General features: G+C 36.0%; 1 protein-coding gene across 7 annotated transcripts in view; it reads right to left on the reverse strand.

The window, feature by feature from the left end:
• The window catches only part of PCDH15 (protocadherin related 15), a gene marked incomplete at both ends in the record, with an annotated part of 708,164 nt that overhangs the window by 447,364 nt on the left and 233,106 nt on the right, over positions 1-27,694 (reverse strand). For all 7 annotated transcript variants that reach the window (XM_082854334.1, XM_082854333.1, XM_082854332.1 and 4 more), the window contains one exon: positions 1,830-1,990. In XM_082854334.1, the coding sequence (XP_082710460.1) occupies positions 1,830-1,990 (161 nt within the window). The remainder of the gene's footprint in view (positions 1-1,829; positions 1,991-27,694) is intronic.

The following is a 27,694-nucleotide window of genomic DNA, read 5'->3' on the forward strand; positions in this document are numbered from 1 at the left end:
TTAAAACAATGTTGTAGGTTGGAGACACGGAATGCATTTTATGAATACTGAAGGTTATCTTTTCCTTTGACTCATAAATCAGACCTAGAACTTACGCTTTTTAATATCAAATTGAGAAAAAAAACTGATTCCAAAAAGAAAGTAATTTACCAGTAAACAAGTAAATTATCATAATCATAGGTGATTTTAAAAAAGGAAACAAAATATAAAATGACAGTGGCCTAAAATAGATAAATATTCTATAATTCTCCAAACATGTTACATTATAAAATTCATATGACTTGGATATGAGTATTCTTACTTAAAGCCAGTAAAGGATGCCTTGTGGGGAGTGGGAAAAACAAGTAAAGGGGGTCAACCATACGATGATGGATGATAACTAGACTTGTGGTGGTGATCACTCTGTAAACAGATTTTGAACTATAATGCTGTACACCTGAAACCAGGTGTAATATAATATAGTATAATGTAATTTAAAAAAAGAAGGATGCCTGTGAGTAACACAGCTTGGGGAGACTCTTGCACCTTGCCAGTTTGTGCCATTAATCAAATTGCTTTCATAAAAGCAAGACTTATTATAAGATAAATTAAGATAAGGCAAGATAAATTCTAAGATAACAACTGTCCTTATTCCGTTTTACGCCTTCTTAACCACTCAGACAAAACTGTAAATTGTGGGGTGTGAAAAATGTTGCCATGATGAAACGACATAGTGAGTGAGGGCAATGATGGAGATGGGAACAGCATCAAGGATGACTTTTCCCCCCCTAGGTTGAGCCAACAGACTCATTCCTGTTCTCCACTGATATCCTCCTCTCACATCTGTCCCCACTGCTCAGTCAGCTGAATTATGGGCCTCCCCAAGTGTACAGGGCAGCCCATGCTGGTGGGAGAGTCCTATTACTGCCCACCTCAACACAAAGCTCTTAAAGACTCTGAATTTTAGATATGCAATAGATTAGGGATCATCTACTTCACACATATTTAAAGTGAATCATAAATCCCGAACACTGTGGTGATATGATTCAGGTTCCCTAGGTTGAATATCTGACATTTCGATTTTATAAAGTGGAAATTTGGGAGTTGGCATGTTTAGATGTACTTCTCAAGTTTTCCCAAGGTCCTGTACAATTACTGGTTATAACACCCACACACATACATACACACACTTTTCTCTGCACTCAAGACTAGAATGCAAATAAGTGAGACTAAAGTTACATTACTGAGCTACTTAAATCTACTCAAGTTTTTTAACTTTTTCAGAAAGAAGACATTTAACTTTGGTTATTTAGGTATTATTAATACCTAAATACTTAGGTCATACTGCCTGAGAGCAACTGGACTGGGACACTGCCAGGAAACTTCTGCTCACCTTCTTTTCATTTTTTTCAGCTCTATAAGCACATTGCCATTCATCTCTCAATGAACACTTACTGCTTGAAGAGCACCCTCCTGTTAGTAGTTCAACTAAAGTTTCTGTCCTCAAGCCAACATGTAGTTGTACTCTCAAATTCTGCCATGAATTGGGCTGTGCGTATCCTGCTTTTCCAAGGTTACCACCCCTTTATTCTGAGCACTCTGTTCTCTCCTTATTCAGAAGTCTGACAAGCTTCCAGGATGTCAGAAGAGGAATACAATGGGTCTCTCAGACACAGATGGTTCCTCTTTCTTTTTCTTCTTTCAAGGAGTTAAAAAAAAGGTTTTTGTTGATGAACACAGAAAATAAACTCAAATTATATAACAAAAATTTGATATATCAACAAATACATGCAGATATTTAAATGATGATTAAGTTGTAACAGAGGGACAAAGAAAAAAAATGTACTAACATCTCTATCCAGAACTCTGCCCGTGCTGTTCAGGAAAAGCATTTGTTTAACAGGATCCAGCAATACCCAGTAATCCACGTTGTCCTTTAAAGAAAGTTCTATGGTTGGCTCTGGTCCTCCAGCAGTCCCTTTGATCAGCATGTTATCCACCAGAATAGTACCTGCAAACCAAAGAGAATTACTTGAAAATATATTCTACCTGTATGCATTCTTTAACAAAGATCATATGCTTAAACCCCAGCTGACTTGCAAATCTGTTTCAAACCAAAGATATTCAACTTTATATCTGTCATGATATAGAAAATGTCCTGCTTCAAAAAGGCAAAAATACCTTTATAATGCTATTTATAAATGATATTTTGGGGAGATGAGGTGGGAGACAGATTCAAACACTTGGTGAGTCTCATCATCTATTTCTTGCATCCTTTTAACAGCATGAATCTGTTCCCCGCCCTATCCATCACTTCTCACAGGAGTTATCACTGAATTTTATCCTGAACAAAAGGAAAGCCTATAATAACAGAGGCTGATACTTCAATTCACTCAGTAAGACTTCTGATATGAAAAGAGATATCCTGAAAATAAGAGAAAGGAAGAGATAAAGAAGTAGCAGAGACTCCCATGGTGAGAACTGCTTCTTCATCTTTTATCTTAGAGCAAATCCATAAACCATAAATCTTAATGTGAAAGACAAAACTAGTGTTCAGATACACAATAGAAGCCATTCTTCTCTAAGACATGTCTGGGGTACTCAACTAGAACAACATACTATTTTAATGTGACATTTCAATGTTTGCTTTCTTATTATTCTTTCCGTGGGCTGAATTGTAGACACTTGTTGAGTAAGAGCTGAAGCGAGAGATCTCTAATCTCTCCAACTCTGTTAAAGATTCCGTCTATTTTAAAAATTGAATGCAAATAGCACTGATGCAATACAAATCCCCTCTTTTTTCCCATGCTGCAATGATCCCTTTGACAAACAATAATGTACTATAGCTTACAGCAATCATTTTCAGCTGATCCATTTTACTAAACTTATGGTATAAAGAAGAGATGTGGCCATGCAAATAAAATGTACCCTCCTAAGGACATTAGAATAAATGGCACATATCTAGAAAATTCATTGCCTTAGGATAGCATACAAGAATATATAATCTATAAATATGAATCTAGCTTGAAGAATAATAATGCAATATGTATTTCAATATGCATTTTCATAAGGCACAAAATTGGCTTCAATGTTGTATCATTGCACAATTACAAATAAAAGGGGGGGACTCTGGAAGATTTTTCTCAGCAAGTTAATAATAATAATAGTAATAATAATAATCTATAATAGCTCTTTATCATGTTATTACTAATGAGCTTTATCTCACTAGGGAATGTTGAAATGAACCATTCTTTTATAACAATATATCTAAATAATGTTTAAATACACACTCACACACATACTTGTCTAAATGGCAGATTATTTACTTCTACTTTTTCACATACTAGTACACATATATATAAATATATGAGCGAAACTGATCCTGCCATTTTTCTACTCAACTAGCAAATATATAATCTACAGATATTACATCCAAAAGTATAGATCAGACAATGATGGCATTTTCTGGTCTACAAATATGTTCTAGGCCTGAGTATACACTCTTTTACAAATACTTCACACAACTAACCTTTGAAAAATTATTTGGCCTGTGTTTTCAATATGTAATTAAGAAATTAAAGGGGATTATATTTTCTGATTAAGAAAAAAATAAAGTATAATAAGTAGGTCAACTAACATTAACATTTATGCCTTGACTCATAATGCATAACAGCAGTAATAGCAGGTCTTTCTCTAGTGTACATACACTCTATGCAGGTTCACGAAGGGAAGGCATAATAAACAATGGTTGAAATCAGGAAAAAGGAATTCACTTAGTTTGACACTTATGTCATAGAAGTGAAGAGAGCTGGCCCTGGAACTGACAGAGTTAGAATCTAATCCTGGATCCACAATTTAAGAGCCATGTGAAAGTGGACAGATTACATAACTACTCACCTTCAATTTCTCTCTTCTACAATATCAAAAATCAATACCACAACGGAAGAGGTATTTTTTATTATAGCACCATATGTATGCAGTTGAAAAAAAACTTGTATTCTTGTATCGAAAGCACTAACGAAAGCTGAAACAGTCACAATCAAAATACTAGCACAGTTAAGTATTTAATGATATTTTCTTCAAGCATCATAGTCAATATTTACAGCCTTAAATATTGGGGTTTATGCTTCTTCCTTCAAGAAGTAGGTATTGAGGGTCATTTGCTTCTAAATGCAGATTTTTTTCAATGAAATTGAAAATTCAATCCAGCATTTAGCTTTCTTCATTAATCTATTGTTTTAAACTCAGAAAAAAATTTCACACCTCCTTCATCTGTACCCACAGCTTCTCCATATTAACATATTATCAATCATAAACACTAATGTAAACTCTACTTGCATTAAATAAAGGTGCTGCAGATCTTCAGCTTTTTTCTTAAGATCAGCTTACATAGCTATTTATTTTTAACTGTGATAAAAATGTGCCCAGAATATGTTAAAACATAAATATACTGTAAAATAACATATGAATCAATAAAATCCCTTCCTTATACCAACTCCATTCCCCTATTTACCAATGTGTATAAGATAATTTGCATCAAAGAAGAGCTGTTGGGTTGATCTGATGACTAAATGAGATAATGCATGTGAAGTACTGATTGCAGTCCCTGGTATAGAATAAGCAATTGACAAATGTGAATTATGTTTATTGTTGTTACTGTTATTAATTATATTATATATATTTATATTATATTAACTCCATTTTGGAAGCAAAAGCATTTGAAACTAAAGCAAAATGACTTATTTTATGTCCTAGAAGTTTTTGCAAACCAAGTCTACTCTTCATGTCACAAAGCTAAGGCATGTGTGGCAAGCCATCTGAAGAATTCATAGGGGCCCAAAGGATTTGAATGCAAAGTAATCTCTCTGGGAAGTTAGAAGGTAGGGAGAGAATGCTCACTATAGGTAAACTTGTAAAGATAATTCTTTGTCTCTGGTGATGGCAATCCATCCAAGGATTGATAGGCAATCCCTGCTATCACTAGGGAGTGACCCACTCTTTCCACTTTCTAACTTCACACAATTTTGATTTTGCTCATAGAAACTAAAATTAGATTTGATGGCAAGAAAAGGATCTTATTCACAAATTCATAGTAGTAGTGATCTTTAGCTTGAACACTTTTTACTCATCCCCAGCACACATTTGGTTCTATTAGGGACTACACACACACACACACACACACACACACACACACACACACACACATTTATTATAGGAACTAAATCATAACTAGATATTTAATATATTCCTGAATATTGTATTTGCTTCTTTAAATAGGCAGTTATAACACAAGTGGGTTACTTTCTAAAAATGCTATGGAGGTGGCAGTGAGGAGAAGGGTCCATTGCCTTTCTAATTAACCTAATTCAATGACTCTGAAAGAGTAAGTTCTACAGGGTAAGAGTAACTGACTGGGTTCATTCCGAACATTAAAATAAGAAAATCACTCTGTGCACAGAACACACTACTTGCTAGAAAACAATTAATTATGCAAAGGTGTATAACCAATATGAATTGCATAAAATCTCTCCCAACAATCTTTCCCCAGTTTAAGTCAACTAGAAGAATGTTCAGCTACATCATATAGGCAGAAGCATCTGTTGCATTTTCTTGTATATTACTCCTTGCAAATGAAACCATAAACAAAGCTCCCAAATGTACATTATTTGATTAAAACAAAGTTTCTTAAAAAGTGAAATTATAGCTAATATATAGTTTTTCAGTGAGGTTAAACAGTAAGCATGGCCATTATGTAGTTGTTTATTGAGTAAAATCTAGATTCGAAGATTATCAGGCTAAGTAAAACTCTTCTTATGCTCAAATCCTCATCTTTGTTGAAACTTTCCTGGACTTTTCTTGATTTTTCACACTTCTTGGTTTACAATTATATAAACTACACATTTTAGCTAAGCCTATGTTCATATCATATCTAGATAACTACTTGGTAAAAGGGAAGGAAATATATGTGTATCCAGCAACTTCATAAAGAAAATAGCAATATTAATTGGGCTGTGTTTGAATGCTGGGGATATATTAGCCACATAAAATATTTGCTAAAGATGGAAAATGATACCAATCAAGTCAATAGTGATGAGACTAAAACTTACAAAAACTAAAAGCATACTTCTTTGCAAAATTATGTTAGTCTTTAAAATTTATATTTTATTTACTTCAAAAGAACAAACCATTACAAAATGGGTAGCTTTGTTCGAGTGTACTTCACTCACATTACTTAAGTAACAATACCTTTTATTTACTTATATTTTACTTCACGATGCATAACAGGTGATATATCAAGTATGGAATAGGCATACAAGTATAAAACTTTAAGAATAAAGGGATTTTTTTCCCTTCTAGTCTTAACTTTTTCCTTAGAAATTGATATAAATATCTTGACATTTAGACAATTGCTATTATTTCTATTCTGTTGTAAATAAAATATTAAGAAAATGTATGTATGTTATGCATTTTGATGTAGTAGGCATGTTCATTTGCTCAACTAAAAATAAGATCACAGAATTTTAGAATTAGAAAAGAACCTACCATCTCATATATATATCATATATATATGGAAAACGAAGCCAAACCTCTGGTATCTCAAAATTTCCCTACCCCGAGCATTGAAATAACCTGACCAAGGTGGCATAGCTAATAAAACCATATCCAATACCAAATCCCAGGTTTACTAATTCACAGTTTAGATATCCCTTCCCTATATCTTGAGTTCACCTTGAAAATACACAAAATTTTTAATTTAAATATGAAATTACGGGGACTTCCCTGGTGGTCCAGTGGTAATGCAGGGGACGTGGGTTCGATCCCTCGTGAGGGAACTAAGATCCCACATGGCGCGGGGCAACTAAGCCCACACACCACAACTACTGAGCTCACGTGCCTCAACTAGAGACTGCGTGCCACAAACTACAGAGCCCAAATGCTCTGGAAGCCACATCCTACAACTAGAGAGCCCACGAACCCTGGAGCCTGTGTGCCACAACTAGAGAGAAGCCCATGCACTGCAACAAAGAGCCTACACACCGTAATGAAAGATCCTGCACACTTCAACAAAGATCCCGTGTGCCACAACTAAGACCCAATGCAGCCAAAAATAAAATAAATAATAAATAAATCTTTAAAAAAATGTGAAATTACGAAAACCTTGTTAGTTTCGTTTTGAGTTCATGGGAAACTCACACAAAAATCCAGTTGATGTATAAATTCATTATTTGGATTGTTGTGCCCTACAATTTTCTGACAACATTTAAAGGGTTAAAATGGAAACAATTCTAAAGATACAGGGAGAATAGTACAATGTAATTATCAACTACCTGACCTTAGAACTAATTTTCCTAAATTATAGCCATAAGAATAGATATAGTCTCTGACCTTATAGCTAACAACTCATAAAAGAAAATAGATAGTTGACATTAAGGATAACCCAATAAAACTTCAGGTGAGACTTGGAGTATCAGTTTAAGAAATGAACATACTAACCTAGAATCCCTTGGGACAAATATTGTACCTTCTTTCCACTGTGGCAGAGGGAAGAATTCTAAAGAAAGAAGCTGTATCCTGAGCTTACAGAAGCTAAAATGACTCCATGGTAGACAGACTCTTAAGGTACCCCCATATGCCTGCCTCCTGGTTTTATGTGATTCCCTTCCCCTGAGTGTGGGTGGGACCTATGACTTGCTTATAATCAAAATAATATGACAAAGGTAATGGGAAGTTATATTTATGTGTACATTATGTGGTTATGTTACATGAGAATCTAGTGACTATCTTGTTGAAGCTCTTTCTCTCTCTTTCCCTTGCTGGATTTGACAAAACAATTAGCCATGTTGGGAGGCCCACATGGCAAGGAAGCAAGGCAGCCTTTAAGAGCTGAGGGTAGTCAGATGACAGGCAGTCAGATACAGAAGACTTCAGTCCTACAACCACAAGGAAGGTGATTTTGCCAAGCCCGAGTTACCTTGGAAGCAGATGCTTCCCTAGCCAAGTCTGAGCTGAGACTGTAGCCTTGACAACACCTTGGTTATAGTCTTGTTGACACCATAAGAGAAACTGGTTACACTATGCCTGGACTCCGGGCCCAAAGTAATTGTGAAATGATAAATGTGTGTTGTAAAATACTGTTTATTTCAATATTGTTATGCAGCATTAGACAGCTAAGACAGCCCTAAAGCCAAGAGATCTATGTTCAAAATCTTGGCTCCACTACTTACTAAATCTTTGATCTTAGGCAAGTTCCCAGGTTCTTGTAATCAGCAATATGCATTGTTATGAAAAATAATGGATGTAAGTAAAAGCACATAGTTAATAAATAATACTTTTCATCTCACTGTCACTGGGATGGGAGTTTGTACAGATTGAAGCATATAAAGGTGCTATTCATACTATTTCATTAAATTTGGAACACTAGCCACACATTTTAAAACATAATGTCACTTTTTTAACTAAGATAGAAGCATACATGAAACCCAAGAGAAAAAAAGAGAAGACTGTGCATATGCATAACAGAAAATAAAAGTGGGAGGGGCAACAGTTTATTCACAGTTATCACTGAGAATTTGTCATGAAGCAAAGGCCATTTCTTCCTGGTGTAAATAAAAGTGAACAAGCTAGCAAGTAAGGGAGGTCATATTACTGAGGTCAAAATGCTTATCAGTATTTACTTACTCTATCAGCTGGGCTAAATGATAAACTATAAACTCTAAGTGAATTATACTATATCCAATTCACAGGCATATGAAAATGATAAAGGTTCAGACTCTCAGAATACTGCAAGATTTTATTTTCAGACCATCAAACTGATGCAACTGAAATAAAGAAACAGACCATACCATACATTTTTTTAAAAATATAATGATTATAGAATGGCAGTTAAAAAATTGAGCCAGATCCCCTATTTCCTCCCACCGGGCAGCTGCTGTTCTCTCCACCTTAAGAAATCTTTTCTCTCGATTTAAACAAATCCCTATACAACCTTATTGAGTGATCCCATAAAGATCCCCTGCTCTCAAAGCTGATGAAAAATGACGTTCATCTAATGAAAGCACATTCAAGACCGAATGTCTATTATATGACATTGCTGTGTTAGTAAATGAAGAATTTTTGCTTCACAGCACAACTCCTCAAAAGAGTAGCTCATACTCCCTCTGCCACACCTCAACTTACATGTTTTTGAAAATATTCCAGTGAGGCTTTCAACCCGATGTCCCACCAGAAAAGTTTTTGTCTAGTTCTTATTAAGAGCCTCCACGTTCTTAAATTCGGTAGTTGGTTCTCAATCTTCAACTTTATCACCAACATTTCACATGGTTAATCACCCTCTCCTTCATATATCTCTTCTCACTTACCTTTCAGAATACCATATTTTTCTGACTTAGTTCACATCACTGTTTGCTCCCTCATGGTCTCCCCTGCTTATTCATACTTGTCTCCATGACTTTATTCTTTGTATATATTCTGCATTTTTTTTCTTTTTTGATTGTCTCATCCAGGCTTATATATACTCTTGACTCATGACTCCCAAATATAAATCTCCAGTCCAGATGTCTTTTTCCTCTTTTCTGGACCAAAAACACACATCCTAACTGCCTCCTCCACATCTCCACTCATATGTCGAATAAGCAAATCAAATTGAGATCTCATCATAATGAGCTTTGGATCTTCCCACACACATCTATGCCTATTCCTCATGGTGTCTTTCTCACATCAGAAAAAGGAAACTCCTTCTTTGCAATTTTTCCAGGAAGAAATTTTATTAGTCATTGTTGACTCACTGTCTCTCATGTCCCATATCCAGTTTCTGAGAAAATACTATTATATACAGAATATAACCAGATTTGACCTTTTTGCTTTACTACCTTTATTGTTATCAACTTGGTCTGTGTGAACATTATCTCTTGACCAGAGTACAGCAATAATGTCCCAAATGATCTTTCTGTTTCAGACCTTGCTCTGTCATAGTCCATTTTCAACACAATAGCCAGAGTTACCCTTCTAAAATATGTCAGCTTACAACTTTCTAGTGGCTCCCAATCTCCCTGAAAATAAAAGCCAATTTCTTATATTATTCTAAAATGCCTGCTTTGATTCTGTTCTTTTAGCCACTAGCCTACAAACTATTTCTCCAATAGACTAAACACACTCCAAACTTAGTACATTTGCCTTATGTCCTCTACCTAGGATCTCCCTCTCCAGAAAGACACAAAATCTGTTCTTTTACTACCTTCTGCTTTGTACTCTAATGTTGCTTTTTCAATGAAGCCTTCTCTAATCACTCTATTTAATGACCTGACACACCATATACATGTCATTTATATTTTCCTATTCCCTCCAGCAAGCATCTCCCCACTCCAGATTAACTCCTGCATGATCCATTAGGAATTGTAGTTCTCTTAAGTAATGGATTTATTTTAAGCTTATAGATATTTTGAAATTTTTGGCTGGAAATAGCTCTTTTTTTTTTTCACTAGCTATCAGAAAGCTTAGATTTAAAAGCATACCTCATCACTGATGGGTGAATATATTATTGTAACACGCATTTTTTAGCCTCAGGTATTTTATCCCCATCTTTATTTTCTTCTTTTATCTCCATTCTCATTCATAATATTATATAATATTTTATACATTTAAAAAGTATCCAGAAGAACTGTGATATAAATATATGAAAACAATTAGACAAATGCATTGTTTCCTTTTCTTTTGTTGTTTTTCTTGGGGCTATGGCCCCAGATATGTTATTAGCCTTTACACAAAGCAAAATTATAATAAGTACAAAGCAATTAAAAGATCTTCTCAAATACTGTTATATGCCAAAGTCATCTTATTTTTTCACCTGCTCTAAGAATCAGTATTTAGTACAGCAAGATATATCTTGTATCTGTTCAGAGGTCTCTGTTAGAAATGTCCTTGCACTATGGGCTTGCACTATGTGTACAAAGAAACAGTTACTAAAACTTATCATCTCTTTCTGTGACCCAACAATTTTATTCCTAGGTTCAGAAGAGAAGTTCCTGTTCTTGTATATCAGAGGGTATGTGTGTACGTGTGTGTATGGAACAAAGAGAGAGCCAAACATGGAGGAAAAACAACTTAACTCTGAGGTTTGAGGAAAATGAACGTGCACATACTCACATATTTATGTGCACTGACAGCGTTTTCTGTTTGGAACATAGAATTTAGCAATAGAATAAATTTAACATTGAGTAATATTTCTCTCCCATGTCTTTATAGTTGACCGGGAGCAGCCATTTTAAACAGCTTGGTCCGATATTCATGGACTCATCTGGGCATCTACCATAGTGTTAGCAATCAGAGAGTTTTGTCCTAGAATTGTGAACTTTAGTTCCAGAAAGAAAGGTCTGTTCTTTTTCATGTGGCTGCAGTTTAAATATAAAGCTCAGGTTTCCTCCTTTTGAAGAAATTTACTTTAAAGGAAAGGAAACAAAAGCTGATATGCACAGGAGGGTGTGATAGTAAACATACAACAGAACTAAGCAGTGTAGATGAGAAAGGAGGTCCTAAGAGTGTTTGAGACTGTAGTTTGTGTTATTCATTTTCAGGGCTAGGTTATTTCACAGGATAGTTCTTTCCACCTGACTCTCGTAACTTAGGCATATGTGTACTTATATACCCCCAAGGAAATATTTTAATATTTATGAAATAATTTAAAAATACTACTTTTGTAATGTACATTAAGCTAGAGGTTGTATATTTGTAAGTACATTTAGCTAATTTTATTTGAAAATTCATTTATACAATGCTATATGTCCACTAGTAATTATATGAGGAAAACCCAGTAAAATGAATGAGAGAAGTACATACTGAGCCACATTGGCTCAGTGAAGACTATTCACATTATACATAATTTATGTTCCTTACCCTCGGGCTAAGCACAGTTTGCTCGAACAATGATTCCAGTATAGCAAAGAAATAGAAGCTCATGGAACAGATGTTGGGAACTAATTGTACATGGTAAGTGTTTCTCATTTGCTTTGGGGATATTCAATGATAATCACTCCTCTACTACTCTTAAATTTTACATATTTTCCTCATTTCTGGTCTCCGCTTAACGTTTGAGGTATGAATGAACATCACTGTGGCTTCTATTCCATTCCATTCCATTTTTAAACCACTTCTCCTTTACCTTCAAGCTAAATAACTCATCCAGTAATGAAAAACTCTAATATTAACAATATTAAATTCCTTCTAAGCCTTAAACCTATACCTGAACATGAAATGTTTTAATTATACCACACAATGAAGCTACATGTGTCACAGCTGATATATATACAAACACACATTGAGACAAATGCATATGGAGAGAGAGAGAGAGAGAGTAAAAGAGAGTGCTGACAAATGAAGAAACCTAAATTTCTTTTCGTTACAAATAAGTATTATGAGCTGTGAATGCCAGCGTGGAATGGCAATGTGACTGAGAAAAGCATGAAAAGACATGAATGGAGTTCTTACTTCCTCATCATAATAGAGAAGATTCACGGTATGTTGCTAATCTCACTGTTACCTTAAAAGTTTTGACTTGGCAGAAATGGTATCTTACTGAGTGAAGGAGGAAACATCAGTCGGTAAAAATGAAGATATCTTTTATTTCTGTATAAAAAGAACTTTATAAAAAGTTTTTATTTTTTATATAAATAAAACTTTTAAAAATTTATAAAAATAGCTTTATAAAACAACTTTATAAAAAATATTAATCTTCCCTAGTTCTGTAATCTCACGTTTCCCAAATTGAGTTTTTTTAAATATAAAAAATAATGACAGCATACTAAGTCATTTCTCTTGTTCCTGTGTCCTTATAAAATGTAATGAGATGTCTATCAAAAAATTGCATTGTTGCAAAATGCGAAAGCTTCTGATCCAGCCAGAGTACAGCTAACACAAGTGTATCATAACTTTTTATCATCAATATGGGATTGAAATTCTTAACATAAGTTTTAAGTTCTGAGAGCATTTTAATTAATAATTTAAGATGTTTGGCTCATTTCCATTTGAATTTAGATTGAGGCACTCTGAAAGCCTGGTTTAATCTGTATATTTAAAATGTATATAAAATCAGCCTCACTGCATGCAAACTGGGAGCCAACTCTCCGCTCTAATTACCCTAGAACTACAAAGTCAGAACAATTTTCTAAGTAGTCAACTTATAAAGTTACTGAATGGGGCAATATAACAACCTCCTTAACTGTTGTACTAAAAAGTTGAAATGCCTATCATTTGAACAGCTGTGTTTCTTATCTCAAGACCTTGGAGCAACATCCACCATTTGTGATCCACACAAGTGCCCCTTTCTTCATCAAGCTTTGCCTCATATATTCAGTATAAAGAGCTCTCTCACTTCTTTGAAGACACAAATAACCCATCAAAATGATTCTTAATGCTCTTATTATATACAAACCTAAACCTATTAATATGCATGTGATTTCAATTTCTAGGTTGTACGATTTTGATGGGCAGAGCTGTTCTGAAATTAGTTTTTGTATTCTTCATATCACCTAGTTTTATTACACTTGTACAGTATAGTTTAATGCATGTTCTAGAATGGGAAAACAAGTAAAGAGGAAGGAAGGGAATGGAGAGGAAGATGGCGGAAGAGTAAGACGTGGAGATCACCTTCCTCCCTACAGATATACCAGAAATACATCTACACGTGGAACAACTCCTACAGAACACCTACTGAAGGCTGGCAGAAGACCTCAGACCTCCCGAAAGGCAAGAAACTCCCCACGTACCTGGGTAGGGCAAAAGGAAAAAGAATAAACAGAGACAAAACAATAGGGACGGGACCTGCACCAGTGGGAGGGAGCCGTGAAGGAGGAAAAGTTTCCACACACTAGGAAGCCCCTTCGTGGGTGGAGACTGCGGGAGGCGGAGGGGGGAGCTTCGAAGCCGCGGAGGAGAGCACAGCAACAGGGGTGCGGGGGACAAAGCGGGGAGATTCCCGCACAGAGGATCAGGGCCGACCGGCACTCACCAGCCCGAGAGGCTTGTCTGCTCCCCCACCGGGGCGGGCGGGTTTGGGAGCTGAGGCTTGGGCTTCGGTCAGAGCGCCGGGAGAGGACTGGGGTTGGCGGCTTGAACATAGCCTGAAGGGGTTAGTGCACCACGGCTGGCCAGCCGGGAGGGAGTCCGGGTAAAAGTCTGCACCTGCCGAAGAGGCAAGAGACTTTTTCTTCCCTCTTTGTTTCCTGGTGCGTGAGGAGAGAGGTTTAAGAACGCTGCTTAAAGGAACTCCAGAGACCGGCGCGAGCTGCGGCTAAACGAGCGGACCCCAGAGACGGGCACAAGCCGCGGCTAAAAGCGCGGACCCCAGAGACGGGCGGGAGACGCTAAGGCTGCTGCTGCCGCCACCAAGGGGCCTGTGTGCCAGCACAGGTCACTCTCCACACCCCTCTTCCGCGGAGCCGGTGCAGCCCGCCACTGCCAGGGTCCCGGGATCCAGGGACAACTTCCCCGGGAGAACGCACGGCGGGCCTCAGGCTGGTGCAAAGTCACACTGGCCTTTGCCGCCGCAGGCCCGCCCCGCACTCCGTGCCCCTCCCTCCCCGCCGGCCTGAGTGAGCCAGAGCCCCCGAATCAGCAGCTCCTTTAACCCCGTCCTGTCTGAGCAAACAACAGACGCCCTCCGGCGACCTACATGCAGAGGCAGGGCCAAATCCAAAGCTGAACCCCAGGAGCTGTGAGAACAAAGAAGAGAAAGGGAAATCTCTCCCAGCAGCCTCAGAAGCAGCGGATTAAAGCTCCACAATCAACTTGATATACCCTGCATCTGTGGAATACCTGAATAGACAACCAATCATCCCAAATTAAGGAGCTGGACTTTAGGAGCAAGATCTATGATTTTTTTCCCTATTCCTCTTTTTGTGAATGTGTATGTGTATGCTTCTGTGTGAGATCCTGTCTGTATAGTCTTGCTTCCACCAACTGTCCTAGGGTTCTATCCGTCCATGGTTTTTTTTTAAATTTTTTTCTTAATAATTAATTTTAATAACGTTATTATACTTTGCCTTCTTTCTTTCTTTCCTTCCTTCCTTCCCTCCTTTAGACAACGAATCATCCCAAATTGAGGAGGTGGTCTCTGAGAGCAAGATTTATGATTTTTCCCCATTTACCTCTTTTAGTGAGGGTGTATGTGTATGCTTCTGTGTAAGATTTTGTCTGTATAGCTTTGCTTCCAAAATTTGTCCTAAGGTTCTATCCGTCCCTTTTTTTTTTTCTAAATAAGAATTTTTTAATTCAATAACTTTATTACACTTTATTTTATTTTTACTGTATCTTCTTTCTTTCTCTTTTTTCCTTCTTTCCCTCCTTCCTTCCTTCCTCCCTCCCTCCTTTCTTTCCTTCTTGCCTTCTTTCCTTCTTTGCTTCTTTCTTTCTTTCTTCCTTCCTTCCTTCCTTCCCTCCTTTCCTTCTTTCTTTCCTCATACTTCTACTAATTCTCTCTACTTTTTCTCCCTTTTATTCTGAGCCGTGTGGATGAAAGGCTCTTGGTGCTCCAGCCAGGAGTCAGGGCTCTGCCTCTGAGGTAGGAGAGCCAACTTCAGGACATTGGTCAACAAGAGACCTCCCAGCTCCACATAATATCAAACGGCGAAAATCTCCCAGAGACCTCCATCTTAACACCAGCACCCAGCTTCACTCAACAACCAGCAAGCCACAGTGCTGGACAACCTATGCCAAACAACTAGCAAAACAGGAACACAACCCCACCCATTAGCAGAGAGGCTGCCTAAAATCATAACAAGTCCACAGACACCCCAAAACACACCACCAGACGTGAACCTGCCCACTAGAGAGACAAGATCCAGCCTCATCCACCACAACACAGGCACTAGTCCCCTCCACCAGGAAGCCTACACAACCCAGTGAACCAACTGTAGCCACTGGAGACAGACATCAAAAACAGCGGGAACTACGAACCTGCAGTCTGCAAAAAGGAGACCCCAAACACAGTAAGATAAGCAAAATGAGAAGACAGAAAAACACACAGCAGATAAAGGAGCAAGATAAAAATGCACCAGAACTAACAAATGAAGAGGAAATAGGCAGTCTACCTGAAAAAGAATTCAGAATAATGATAGTAAGGATGATCTGAAATCTTGGAAATAGAATGGACAAAATGCAAGAAACAGTTAACAAGGACCTAGAAGAAATAAGGATGAAACAAGCAATGATGAACAACACAATAAATGAAATTAAAAGTACTCTAGATGGGATCAATAGCAGAATAACTGAGGCAGAAGAACGGATAAGTGACCTGGAAGATAAAATAGTGGAAATAAATACTGCAGAGCAGAATAAAGAAAAAAGAATGAAAAGAACTGAGGACAGTCTCAGAGACCTCTGGGACAACATTAAACGCACCAACATTCGAATTATAGGGGTTCCAGAAGAAGAAGAGAAAAAGAAAGGGACTGAGAAAATATTTGAAGAGATTATAGTTGAAAACTTCCCTAATATGGGAAAGGAAATAGTTAATCAAGTCCAGGAAGCACAGAGAGTCCCATACAGGATAAATACAAGGAGAAATACGCCAAGACACATATTAATCAAACTGTCAAAAATTAAATACAAGGAAAGCATATTAAAAGCAGCAAGGGAGGGCTTCCCTGGTGGCGCAGTGGTTGAGAGTCCACCTGCCGATGCAGGGGACACGGGTTTGTGCCCCGGTCCAGGAAGATCCCACATGCCGCACAGCGGCTGGGCCCGTGAGCCATGGCCGATGAGCTTGCGTGTCCGGAGCCTGTGCTCTGCAACGGGAGAGGCCACAACAGCCTACAAGCTAGAAGGGAGTGGCAGAATATACTGAGAGTGATGAAGGAGAAAAACCTGCAGCCAAGACTACTCTACCCAGCAAGGATCTCATTCAGATTTGATGGAGAAATTAAAACCTTTACAGACAAGCAAAAGCTGAGAGAGTTCAGCACCATCAAACCAGCTTTACAACAAATGCTAAAGGAACTTCTCTAGACAAGAAACACAAGAGAAGGAAAAGACCTACAATAACAAACCCAAAACAATTTAGAAAATGGGAATAGGAACATACATATCAATAATTACCTTAAATGTAAATGGACTAAATGCTCCCACCAAAAGACACAGATTGGCTGAATGGATACAAAAACAAGACCCTTATATATGCTGTCTACAAGAGACCCACTTCAGACCTAGAGACACATACAGACTGAGAGTAAGGGGATGGAAAAAGATATTCCATGCAAATGGAAACCAAAAGAAAGCTGGAGTAGCAATTCTCATATCAGACAAAATAGACTTTAAAATAAGGACTATTACAAGAGACAAAGAAGGACACTACATAATGATCAAGGGATCGATCCAAGAAGAAGATATAACAATTGTAAATATTTATGCACCCAACGTAGGAGCACCTCAATACATAAGGCAAATACTAACAGCCATAAAAGGGGAAATTGACAGTAACACATTCATAGTAGGGGACTTAAAAACCCCACTTTCACCCATGGACAGATCATCCAAAATGAAAATAAATAAGGAAACACAAGCTTTAAATGATACATTAAACAAGATGGACTTATGATATTTATAGGACACTCCATCCAAAAACAACAGAATACACATTTTTCTCAAGTGCTCATGGAACATTTTCCAGGATAGATCATATCTTGGGTCACAAATCAAGCCTTGGTAAATTTAAGAAAACTGAAATTGTATCAAGTATCTTTTCTGACCACAACGCCATGAGACTAGATATCAATTACAGGAAAAGATCTGTAAAAAATACAAACACATGGAGGCTAAACAATACACTACTTAATAATGAAGTGATCACTGAAGAAATCAAAGAGGAAATAAAAAAATACCTAGAAACAAATGACAATGGAGACACAACGACCCAAAACCTATGGGATGCAGCAAAAGCAGTTCTAAGGGGGAAGTTTATAGCAATACAAGCCCACCTTAAGAAGCAGGAAATATCTCAAATAAACAACCTAACCTTGCACCTCAAGCAATAAGAGAAAGAAGAACAAAAAAACCCCAAAGCTAGCAGAAGGAAAGAAATCATAAAAATCAGATCAGAAATAAATGAAAAAGAAATGAAGGAAACTATAGCAAAGATCAATAAAACTGAAAGCTGGTTCTTTGAGAAGATAAACAAAATAGATAAACCACTAGCCAGACTCATCAAGAAAAAAAGGGAGAAGACTCAAATCAATAGAATTAGAAATGAAAAAGGAGAGGTAACAACTGACACTGCAGAAATAAAAAAGATCATGAGAGATTACTACAAGCAACTCTATGCCAATAAAATGGACAATCTGGATGAAATGGACAAATTCTTAGAAATGCACAACCTGCCAAGACTGAATCAGGAAGAAATAGAAAATATGAACAGACCAATCACAAGCACTGAAATTGAAACTGTGATTAAAAATCTTCCAACAAACAAAAGCCCAGGACCAGATGGCTCACAGGCGAATTCTATCAAACATTTAGAGAAGAGCTAACACCTATCCTTCTCAAACTCTTCCAAAATGTAGCAGAGGGAGGAACACTCCCAAATTCCTTCTACGAGGCCACCATCACCTTGATACCAAAACCAGACAAGGATGTCACAAAGAAAGAAAACTACAGGCCAATATCACTGATGAACATAGATGCAAAAATCCTCAACAAAATACTAGCAAACAGAATCCAACAGCACATTAAACGGATCATACACCATGATCAAGTGGGGTTTATTTCAGGAATGCAAGGATTCTTCAATATACACAAATCTATCAATGTGATAAACCATATTAACAAATTGAAGGAGAAAAACCATATGATCATCTCAATAGATGCAGAGAAAGCTTTTGACAAAATTCAACACCTATTTATGATAAAAACCCTGCAGAAAGTAGGCATAGAGGGAACTTGCCTCAACATAATAAAGGCCATATATGACAATCCCACAGCCAACATCATCCTCAATGGTGAAAAACTGAAACCATTTACACTAAGATCAGGAACAAGACAAGGTTGCCCACTCTCACCACTCTTATTCAACAGTTTTGGAAGTTTTAGCCACAGCAATCAGAGAAGAAAAGGAAATAAAAGGAATCCAAATCAGAAAAGAAGAAGTAAAGCTGTCACTGTTTGCAGATGACATGATCCTATACATAGAGAATCCTAAAGATGCTACCAGAAAACTACTAGAGCTAATCAATGAATTTGGTAAAGTGGCAGGATACAAAATTAATGCACAGAAATCTCTGGCATTCCTATATACTAATGATGAAAAATCTGAAAGTGAAATCAAGAAAACACTCCCATTTACCATTGCAACAAAAAGAATAAAATATCTAGGAATAAACCTACCTAAGGAGACAAAAGACCTGTATGCAGAAAATTATAAGACACTGATGAAAGAAATTAAAGATGATACAAATAGATTGAGAGATATACCATGTTCTTGGATTGGAAGAATCAACATTGTGAAAATGACTCTACTACCCAAAGCAATCTATAGATTCAATGCAATCCCTATCAAACTACCACTGGCATGTTTCACAGAACTAGAACAAAAAATTTCGCAATTTGTATGGAAACACAAAAGACCCCGAATAGCCAAAGCAATCTTGAGAATGAAAAAAGGAGCTGGAGGAATCAGGCTCCCTGACTTCAGACGATACTACAAAGCTACAGTAATCAAGACAGTATGGTACTGGCACAAAAACAGAAAGATAGATCAATGGAACAGGATAGAAAGCCCAGAGATAAACCCACACACATATGGACACCTTATCTTTGATAAAGGTGGCAGGAATGTACAGTGGAGAAAGGACAGCCTCTTCAATAAGTGGTGCTGGGAAAACTGGACAGGTACATTTAAAAGTATGAGATTAGATCACTCCCTAACACCATACACAAAAATAAGCTCAAAATGGATTAAAGACCTAAATGTAAGGCCAGAAACTATCAAACTCTTAGAGGAAAACATAGGCAGAACACTCTATGACATAAATCACAGCAAGATCCTTTCTGACCCACCTCCTAGAGGAATGGAAATAAAAACAATAAACAAATGGGACCTAATGAAACTTCAAAGCTTTAGCACAGCAAAGGAAACCATAAACAAGACCAAAAAACAACCCTCAGAATGGGAGAAAATATTTGCAAATGAAGCAACCGACAAATGATTAATCTCCAAAATTTACAAGCAGCTCATGCAGCTCAATATCAAAAAACAAACAACCCAATCCAAAAATGGGCAGAAGACCTAAATAGACATTTCTCCAAAGAAGATATACAGACTGCCAACAAACACATGAAAGAATGCTCAACATCATGAATCATTAGAGAAATGCAAATCAAAACTACAATGAGATATCATCTCACACCAGTCAGAATGGCCATCATCAAAAAATCTAGAAACAATAAATGCTGGAGAGGGTGTGGAGAAAAGGGAACACTCTTGCACTGCTGGTGGGAATGTGAATTGGTTCAGCCACTATGGAGAACAGTATGGAGGTTCCTTAAAAAACTACAAATAGAACTACCATACAACCCAGCAATCCCACTACTGGGCATATATACCCTGAGAAAACCAAAATTCGAAAAGAGTCATGTACCAAAATGTTCATTGCAGCTCTATTTACAATAGCCTGGAGATGGAAACAACCTAAGTGCCCATCATCAGATGAATGGATAAAGAAGATGTGGCACATATATACAATGGAATATTACTCAGCCATAAAAAGAAACGAAATTGAGCTATTTGTAATGAGGTAGATAGACCTAGAGTCTGTCATACAGAGTGAAGTAAGTCAGAAAAAAAAAAGACAAATACCGTATGCTAACACATATATATGGAATTTAAGAAAAAAAAATGTCATGAAGAACCTAGGGGTAAGGCAGGAATAAAGACGCAGACCTACTAGAGAACGGACTTGAGGTTATGGGGAGGGGGAAGGGTGAGCTGTGACAGGGCTAGAGAGAGTCATGGACATATACACACTAACAAACGTAGTAAGGTAGATAGCTAGTGGGAAGCAGCCGCATGGCACAGGGATATTGGCTCGGTGCTTTGTGACAGCCTGGAGGGGTGGGATAGGGAGGGTGGGAGGGAGCAAGACGCAAGAGGGAAGACATATGGGAATATATGTATATGTATAACTGATTCACTTTGTTATAAAGCAGAAACTAACACACCATTGTAAAGCAATTATATCCCAATAAAGATGTTAAATAAATTTAAAAAAGAGGAAGGAAGGAAGGAAGGAAAGAAGAAAGGAAGGAAGGGAGGGAGGGAGGAAGGAAGAAGTAGGCAGAAGAAAGAAGGATTTTTTAAAAAAGGAAATAAAAATATGGATAAGCAAGTCTAGAACCTTGATATACTACAGCTCAGCAACAGAACACAGGTGCAGCAAACAATGATAACAAATGAACAGATTATAAAGAAAAATTTTTTTAAATATATAATAATTTTGCCATAATTTTAGCCTGTGTAGAAACTAAGTCTGGTGTTAAGGCACAGATTACTGCCATAAATTACATTCATCTTTACATTCTTATTTCAATATATGATATTACAATATATATTACATTATATGAAATGCATAGTTCTTAGAAGATACACAAATAAAAGGAAAAAAATGCTTTTCACTTTTTGGTGACTATCACAGACACAGATATATTGGAGGATATGGTTATACAAAATATACTGCCTTATGTTTTCTATCTTTTAATAATATATGAATACCCCACTTTCAATGCATGTAATTATGCTTAGGATGTGATTCATTAAGTCCCTTAAGGATACCTAAAACCTTTTAGCATATAAATGTTCAACCTAATACCTTTTAGCATATAAATGCATATAAATGGCTATATATGGATTATATGAAAGTGTGTGTGTGTGTGTGTGTGTGTGTGTGTGTGTGTGTGTGTGTGGAGAGAGGGGTCATTTTTAAAAAGGCTCTTACTGAGCCAATATATATATTTAGTATTTTCCTGCTGACAGAGCAATTGTATTAACACAGACTTCACATTTCATTCTCTTTTAGCACTGTTCTTTTGGTACATCTGATTTTCATTCTGAAAGTCAGTGTCCCTATTAGAAGTTGACATGAAATATGTGGGAAAAAGCCACTTTTTAAATTCTTGAAATTAATGTACAAAGTAAGAAAAAGCAGGGATATATCTTGAAATATTTTTCATGTCAAACACAGATATATCCTAATAAAATGTAAGCATTAAGGAATACTTAGACTGATGTTCAGGGCTCAAAATATGATTTTAATTAAAAGAAAATTTGAATCCAAGTATGGTTATGACAGGCCTCTTTTACAGTATGTTCTTTTCATATATTCCCATAGTGGAAGATGCCCATACAAATAAAAGTTGAAGGAAAGAATTTATGCACTATTTTCTTTTGCCACATTATTTTTCTTACATATTTTTAAATAATTTTATTCTCAATACTGTGTGTATCTTTGCATTCCTCAATAATTGCTTCTGAATCACAAAGAAAAGTCAAACTGACCAAGATAGCTTTAATATACCTATTTCCCCCAGGATAAGTAAACCCTAGACACATTTCTTCCTAACTGCAGATCCCTGATCTCCCTTTTCTTAAGAGTGTTTACTTTAGAAAAACTTTCCATTGTGAATTCTTTCTCTGCCTCTTTGACATGTAAATTTTATCTTAGAGCATCTTACCAGTTTTACAATGCAGGAAAATCTTTCTTGAGGACCTAGTAGCCAATCTTTTGAAATATAATCATCAAGAAGACAGTGCCCCTCTCTCCTAGTCTTGTGGGAAGATAGGAACCTAACTCCTAAAGACAACAGTTAGCAAACAGAGTGACCTAATCACATGCAACGCCTCCCCCCAACTTTCTTCAGTAATTTCACACTACTTAAATCCCATAGTGTAAAAAAGAAAAACCAAAAAACCCCCCAAAAAGCCCTCTTGTCTTCTGTTTCAAAAGAGCTGAGTTACATGTAACTACATAAACATAATTTTAAATTGAAGACAATGTTTTCCATGGACCCAGAGTCTAAAACAAATGACACAATATTTAAATAAAAACTTAAGAAAGACCATGGGAATATTATAAATATATATAACAAAATTGTATTTTTTTTCTGTCCAATGGTCACTCACAATACATTTGCAATAATGGTAAATATGGGTCAGTGAAATTTCTTGCCAGCTTGAAGATTCTTTGTGTATCTGCATGGGTGGTGTAAAGGGTTTATGAGAAAAATATTTGGTATATTTCAATATGAAAACTTTTCCACTATGTGAATCTTAAAAATCTTATTTTGAAATGGCAAGCCTATATCCCCTGTCAAAGTAAATTGACGCCTAAAAATATAGCTTGGCAAAAGCAAACAGTGCAAAGTGAATAAAGAAAATATTATTATAAAGCCACATTAACTATAGATTAAAAGAGATTTAAAAGGCAAAAAAAAAAAAAGAAAATGCTTTCCCTTAAAGAGATGAATATATTTTCATCATGTCATATATATCATAAAAGATGACTATATAAGTAATCCTTGGTTAAAATCAAAATTTTGATCAATATACAATTAGGCTATGGATATGCATCAGACATTAATATTCTGAATAATATGTATTATTCCAGCTCCTTCAATAAGGCTGCAGTAGGAATCTAATACAATTTGCTATTCTTGCAGAGTAAAATTAATAAAAATAATTACTTATTCATCAAAGTATTATTCCCATGACAAAGACTGCATGAAAACAAACAAACAAAATTGCATTTGATTCCACATTTCTTCCAGGTATCTGCCAGAAAAAAAAAATCACGAAAAATAAAAAATGAGAGAGAGAAAACACGTCCCACACAAATAAAAGTGAGTTAAATCCTCCATCTATTTTTATAGAGATTATGTATTTATTTTTCAAGTTTGTAGTGAATGTAATGGCTATACACAGGGAATATCCATTAATGAGAATTTGGTTTAAAAGTATTCAGTGATTTTCAGAGCAAGACATGTATATCTGAAACAACTGATAATTAAGTAGTTAAATTCATTTAGTCATAATTGTGAAAAACAGAAGGAAAATATTAAAGTGCTTTTAATTCTCAGAGATATTTCCTGACTTTTGTAGGTTCCTTTCACCTCTATTCTATGCTAAAGCCTTACTTTGTATAAAAATAACTTGAGGGCTTCCCTGGTGGCGCAGTGGTTAAGAGTCCGCCTGCCGATGCAGGGGACACGGGTTCGTGCCCCGGTCTGGGAAGATCCCACATGCCGCGGAGCGGCTGGGCCCATGAGCCATGGCTGCTGAGCCTGCGCGTCCAGAGCCTGTGCTCCGCAACCGGAGAGGCCACAACAGTGAGAGGCCCGCATACCGCAAAAAAAAAAATAAATAAAAAAAAAAATAACTTGAACTCCAGATGGTCATTTCCCTTGAAGGTTTTTCTGTGTTAGTGTTATAGAATTACAGAATAATGACTTGAACATCACCTTAAAGAAAAATTTGTATATGAACTTTGGGGGAAAATGAGAGATTTCTGGCAAGAAAAATAAGGAAGTCATATATTCAGGCAAAAAAGACATTTTAGGTTAATTATATTTGCAGTGTGTCAACAAGAGTTACAAAACCATAAATACAGGCATTAAGTAGCCTCATAAAAATAACTCCTTATTCTAATAACAAAGAGAAAAATTGAATGCTAACACTGATGATAATCATAATAGCATCAAAAAACGTCAAATACCTAGGATAAATTTTAAAATATATATATTTAATAGCTCTAAACAAAGTACAAATAACAATAATTTAATAAAATGTGTATGAGAGAAATTAAAGAACTCTTTAAAAAATTGAAGGGATATGCTTTATTAACGGATTGGAAAACTGAATATTTTAAAGTTGTCAAAATCTCATCAAATTAATTAATACATTTGATGCAAACCAATAAATATCTCAGAAATTTTGAAGAAACTGAAGATTTCACCCTAAAGTTTGTATAAAATTTCAAAGTGCCAAGTACATCTAAGATCAGCTTGAAGAAAACAAACTACATTGGAGGGCTGAACTATTAGATATCAATATGTATTCTAAAACTGTAGTAATCAAGGCAACATGGTACTGATGAAATCTTGACAAATAGTCAAGTGGAACAAAATATAGTCTAGAAAGAGATTCACTCATAAAAGATTCATGATGCTGAGCCAACTGAATATGCATATTTAAAATAAATGAAATTTGCTACCTCACAAAAGCACAAAACAGTATTAAATTGTAGAAAAGAAAATAATAACACTTCTAGGTGATAATTTAAGAGAATATTTTCAAGATCTTGGGAGAGGTAAGAGTTCCCTAAGCAGAAAAGAAAAGGCACTAAATTTAAGGAAAAGATAGACAAATTGCACTGTATTAAAATAAAGAACTTATCAATAAATGATAATGCTATCAAAAGATTACACTATGAAAATTTTAAAAAAATCAAACTACAGAGTATGGGATTATACATATATTGGACAAAATCCTATGTCCAGAGAACATAAAGAATTAAATTCAGTAAGAAAAATAAAGTAAAATAAACCACAGGTAATTTTTAAAAATGGAAAAAGACCTTAACAAACATGTTACAAAAGAGAATATCTACATTGTCAATAAACATATACAAAGATATTCTGCCTGTTTTTCAATCATAGAAATGCAAATTAAATTAACAATAATATACTGCAAACACCTATCAAAATGGCTAGCATTAAAAAGACATTATAGCACATACTGATAAGAATGGTATGCTTATATACTACTAATGAGAGTGTATATTTGTAAAAGTATTCTGAGAAACAGCGTGGCTTTAACTACTAATTTTGTACATAGGCAAATCTAATGACACATGCATTTTAGTGTCAGGTATATACCCAAATGAAATAAGTGGCATGTGTACCAAAAGTCATGTACAAGGATGTTCATAGCATCATTACTTATATTTGTCCCGAGTGGGGAACAACTTAAACATCATTAGTAGAATGGATACATTCATTTGTATAATCATTCAGTGGGATTTTATACAACAAAGAAATGAATGCAGAGTTATACACATTAATATATATAAATCTCACAAACATAATTTTGAGCAAAAGAAGGTAGACACAGAGAACATATGATTCCATTTGTGTAATATAACTGATTAGGAATCAGGACAGTGGTTAACTCTGAGGCAGAAAGAGTGAACATTTTGGAAACAGCATGAGCAGGACTTTTATCTACTTCCTGATATGGATGAGGTTACAAAGTTATGTACATTTTATAAAAACTCATTAAGTTTTTTGCATTTGTTCATATATAGGCTAAAATTCAGTAATTTTTTAAAAGTTAAGACAAGTTTAAAAAAGAAGAAAAATGCAATGTCTTGGATCTATTGCCGTTACAATAAATTATATGTGACTTAGTTCAATAAATAGTAATATGGTGATATTTGAAATAATAATGACCTGAACAATAAGTCACATATTTTTAGACCACAATTATAGGATGGAAAAATAAGTTACATGATTATAGCGGTTACAAAGCTAAGAATGGATTTGTATATATGTTGAAAATGAAACAAGGGGAAAAGAGGTAAAATACACAGGATAAAACAAATTTATTTTATAATATATCACTCAAATTTTAGGTGATAAGACTATTGCCAACAATCATGTAACTAACCATTAATTTATTCCCTAATTACATCCTCTCAGAAAAGCTTGCACAGGATAGGTGTTCCATAAATATTTGCTGACTGAATCTTACAAGTAACATGCTTCAATTCAACCTGATTCCCGTCTTAACCAATAACGCTGGAGATACAGAATACCTAAATATTCCAGCTACATCTCTAATCCTTGCCTATTTGGCATATAGGTATAATATGAACAGTCTGGGCAGTGGTAAAGTAGGCTGCCTTTTAAGTGAAAATTGACACTCCTGAGTTACGTATCTGAAGCATGTAACCTTAACGAAGTCCATGCTTCCTGTAGTCGCAGGTACCAGCCTGGGCTATTCAACTACAAGATCACACCTACAGGGCAAGAGGCAAGATCACACTTAAGTCCACTGTGGGGGTCAGGGCGGGGAGGGGGGAAGGAAGGGTTCTCTCAAGACCATGGGAAAACTTAAATTTCAGGTAGAAAATGAAAGTCATTGGGAAACAAAGAGCAGCCAAGCGATCCCTATTTCCATTCTTGAGTTTAGTCGTTAAGGCAAAGCCTCTGATGTAATCTGACTTCCACGAAAAACTATTTTGCAGTGTTTCTTAGAGAACGATGAACACTCAAGATCAACCTTAATAACAGGGCTCTAATATCTTAATTGGTCTCAGCTCAAAATCTTAGCAATCAGTTCTTTTAATTCATGTTCAAAGTCATTACTCAGTGCACAAGCATGCCTTTTGAGTACTAGGCCAGAAAGGTCTAAACACTGCTATCATGAGTGCTCAGAAGTACCTTTACCTAAGAACAGAAATTAATGTAATATAAAATGAACAGTTATGACAAAAAACAAAATTTGATTAGTTAAAAACAAAATAATATTGATAAACCACTAGTAAGACAGATAAAAAATAAAGAAAACACAAATTACTTCTATCAGGAATGAAAGAGGTGACATTACTAGAGCTCCTATAAACACTAAAAGAACAACAAGAGACTGTCATGAACAACTTTCCACCAATATATCTGACTCAAACAA

Source organism: Leucopleurus acutus (genome assembly GCF_964270905.1).
Source record: "Leucopleurus acutus genome assembly, chromosome: 14".
Taxonomy (NCBI): domain Eukaryota; kingdom Metazoa; phylum Chordata; class Mammalia; order Artiodactyla; family Delphinidae; genus Leucopleurus; species Leucopleurus acutus.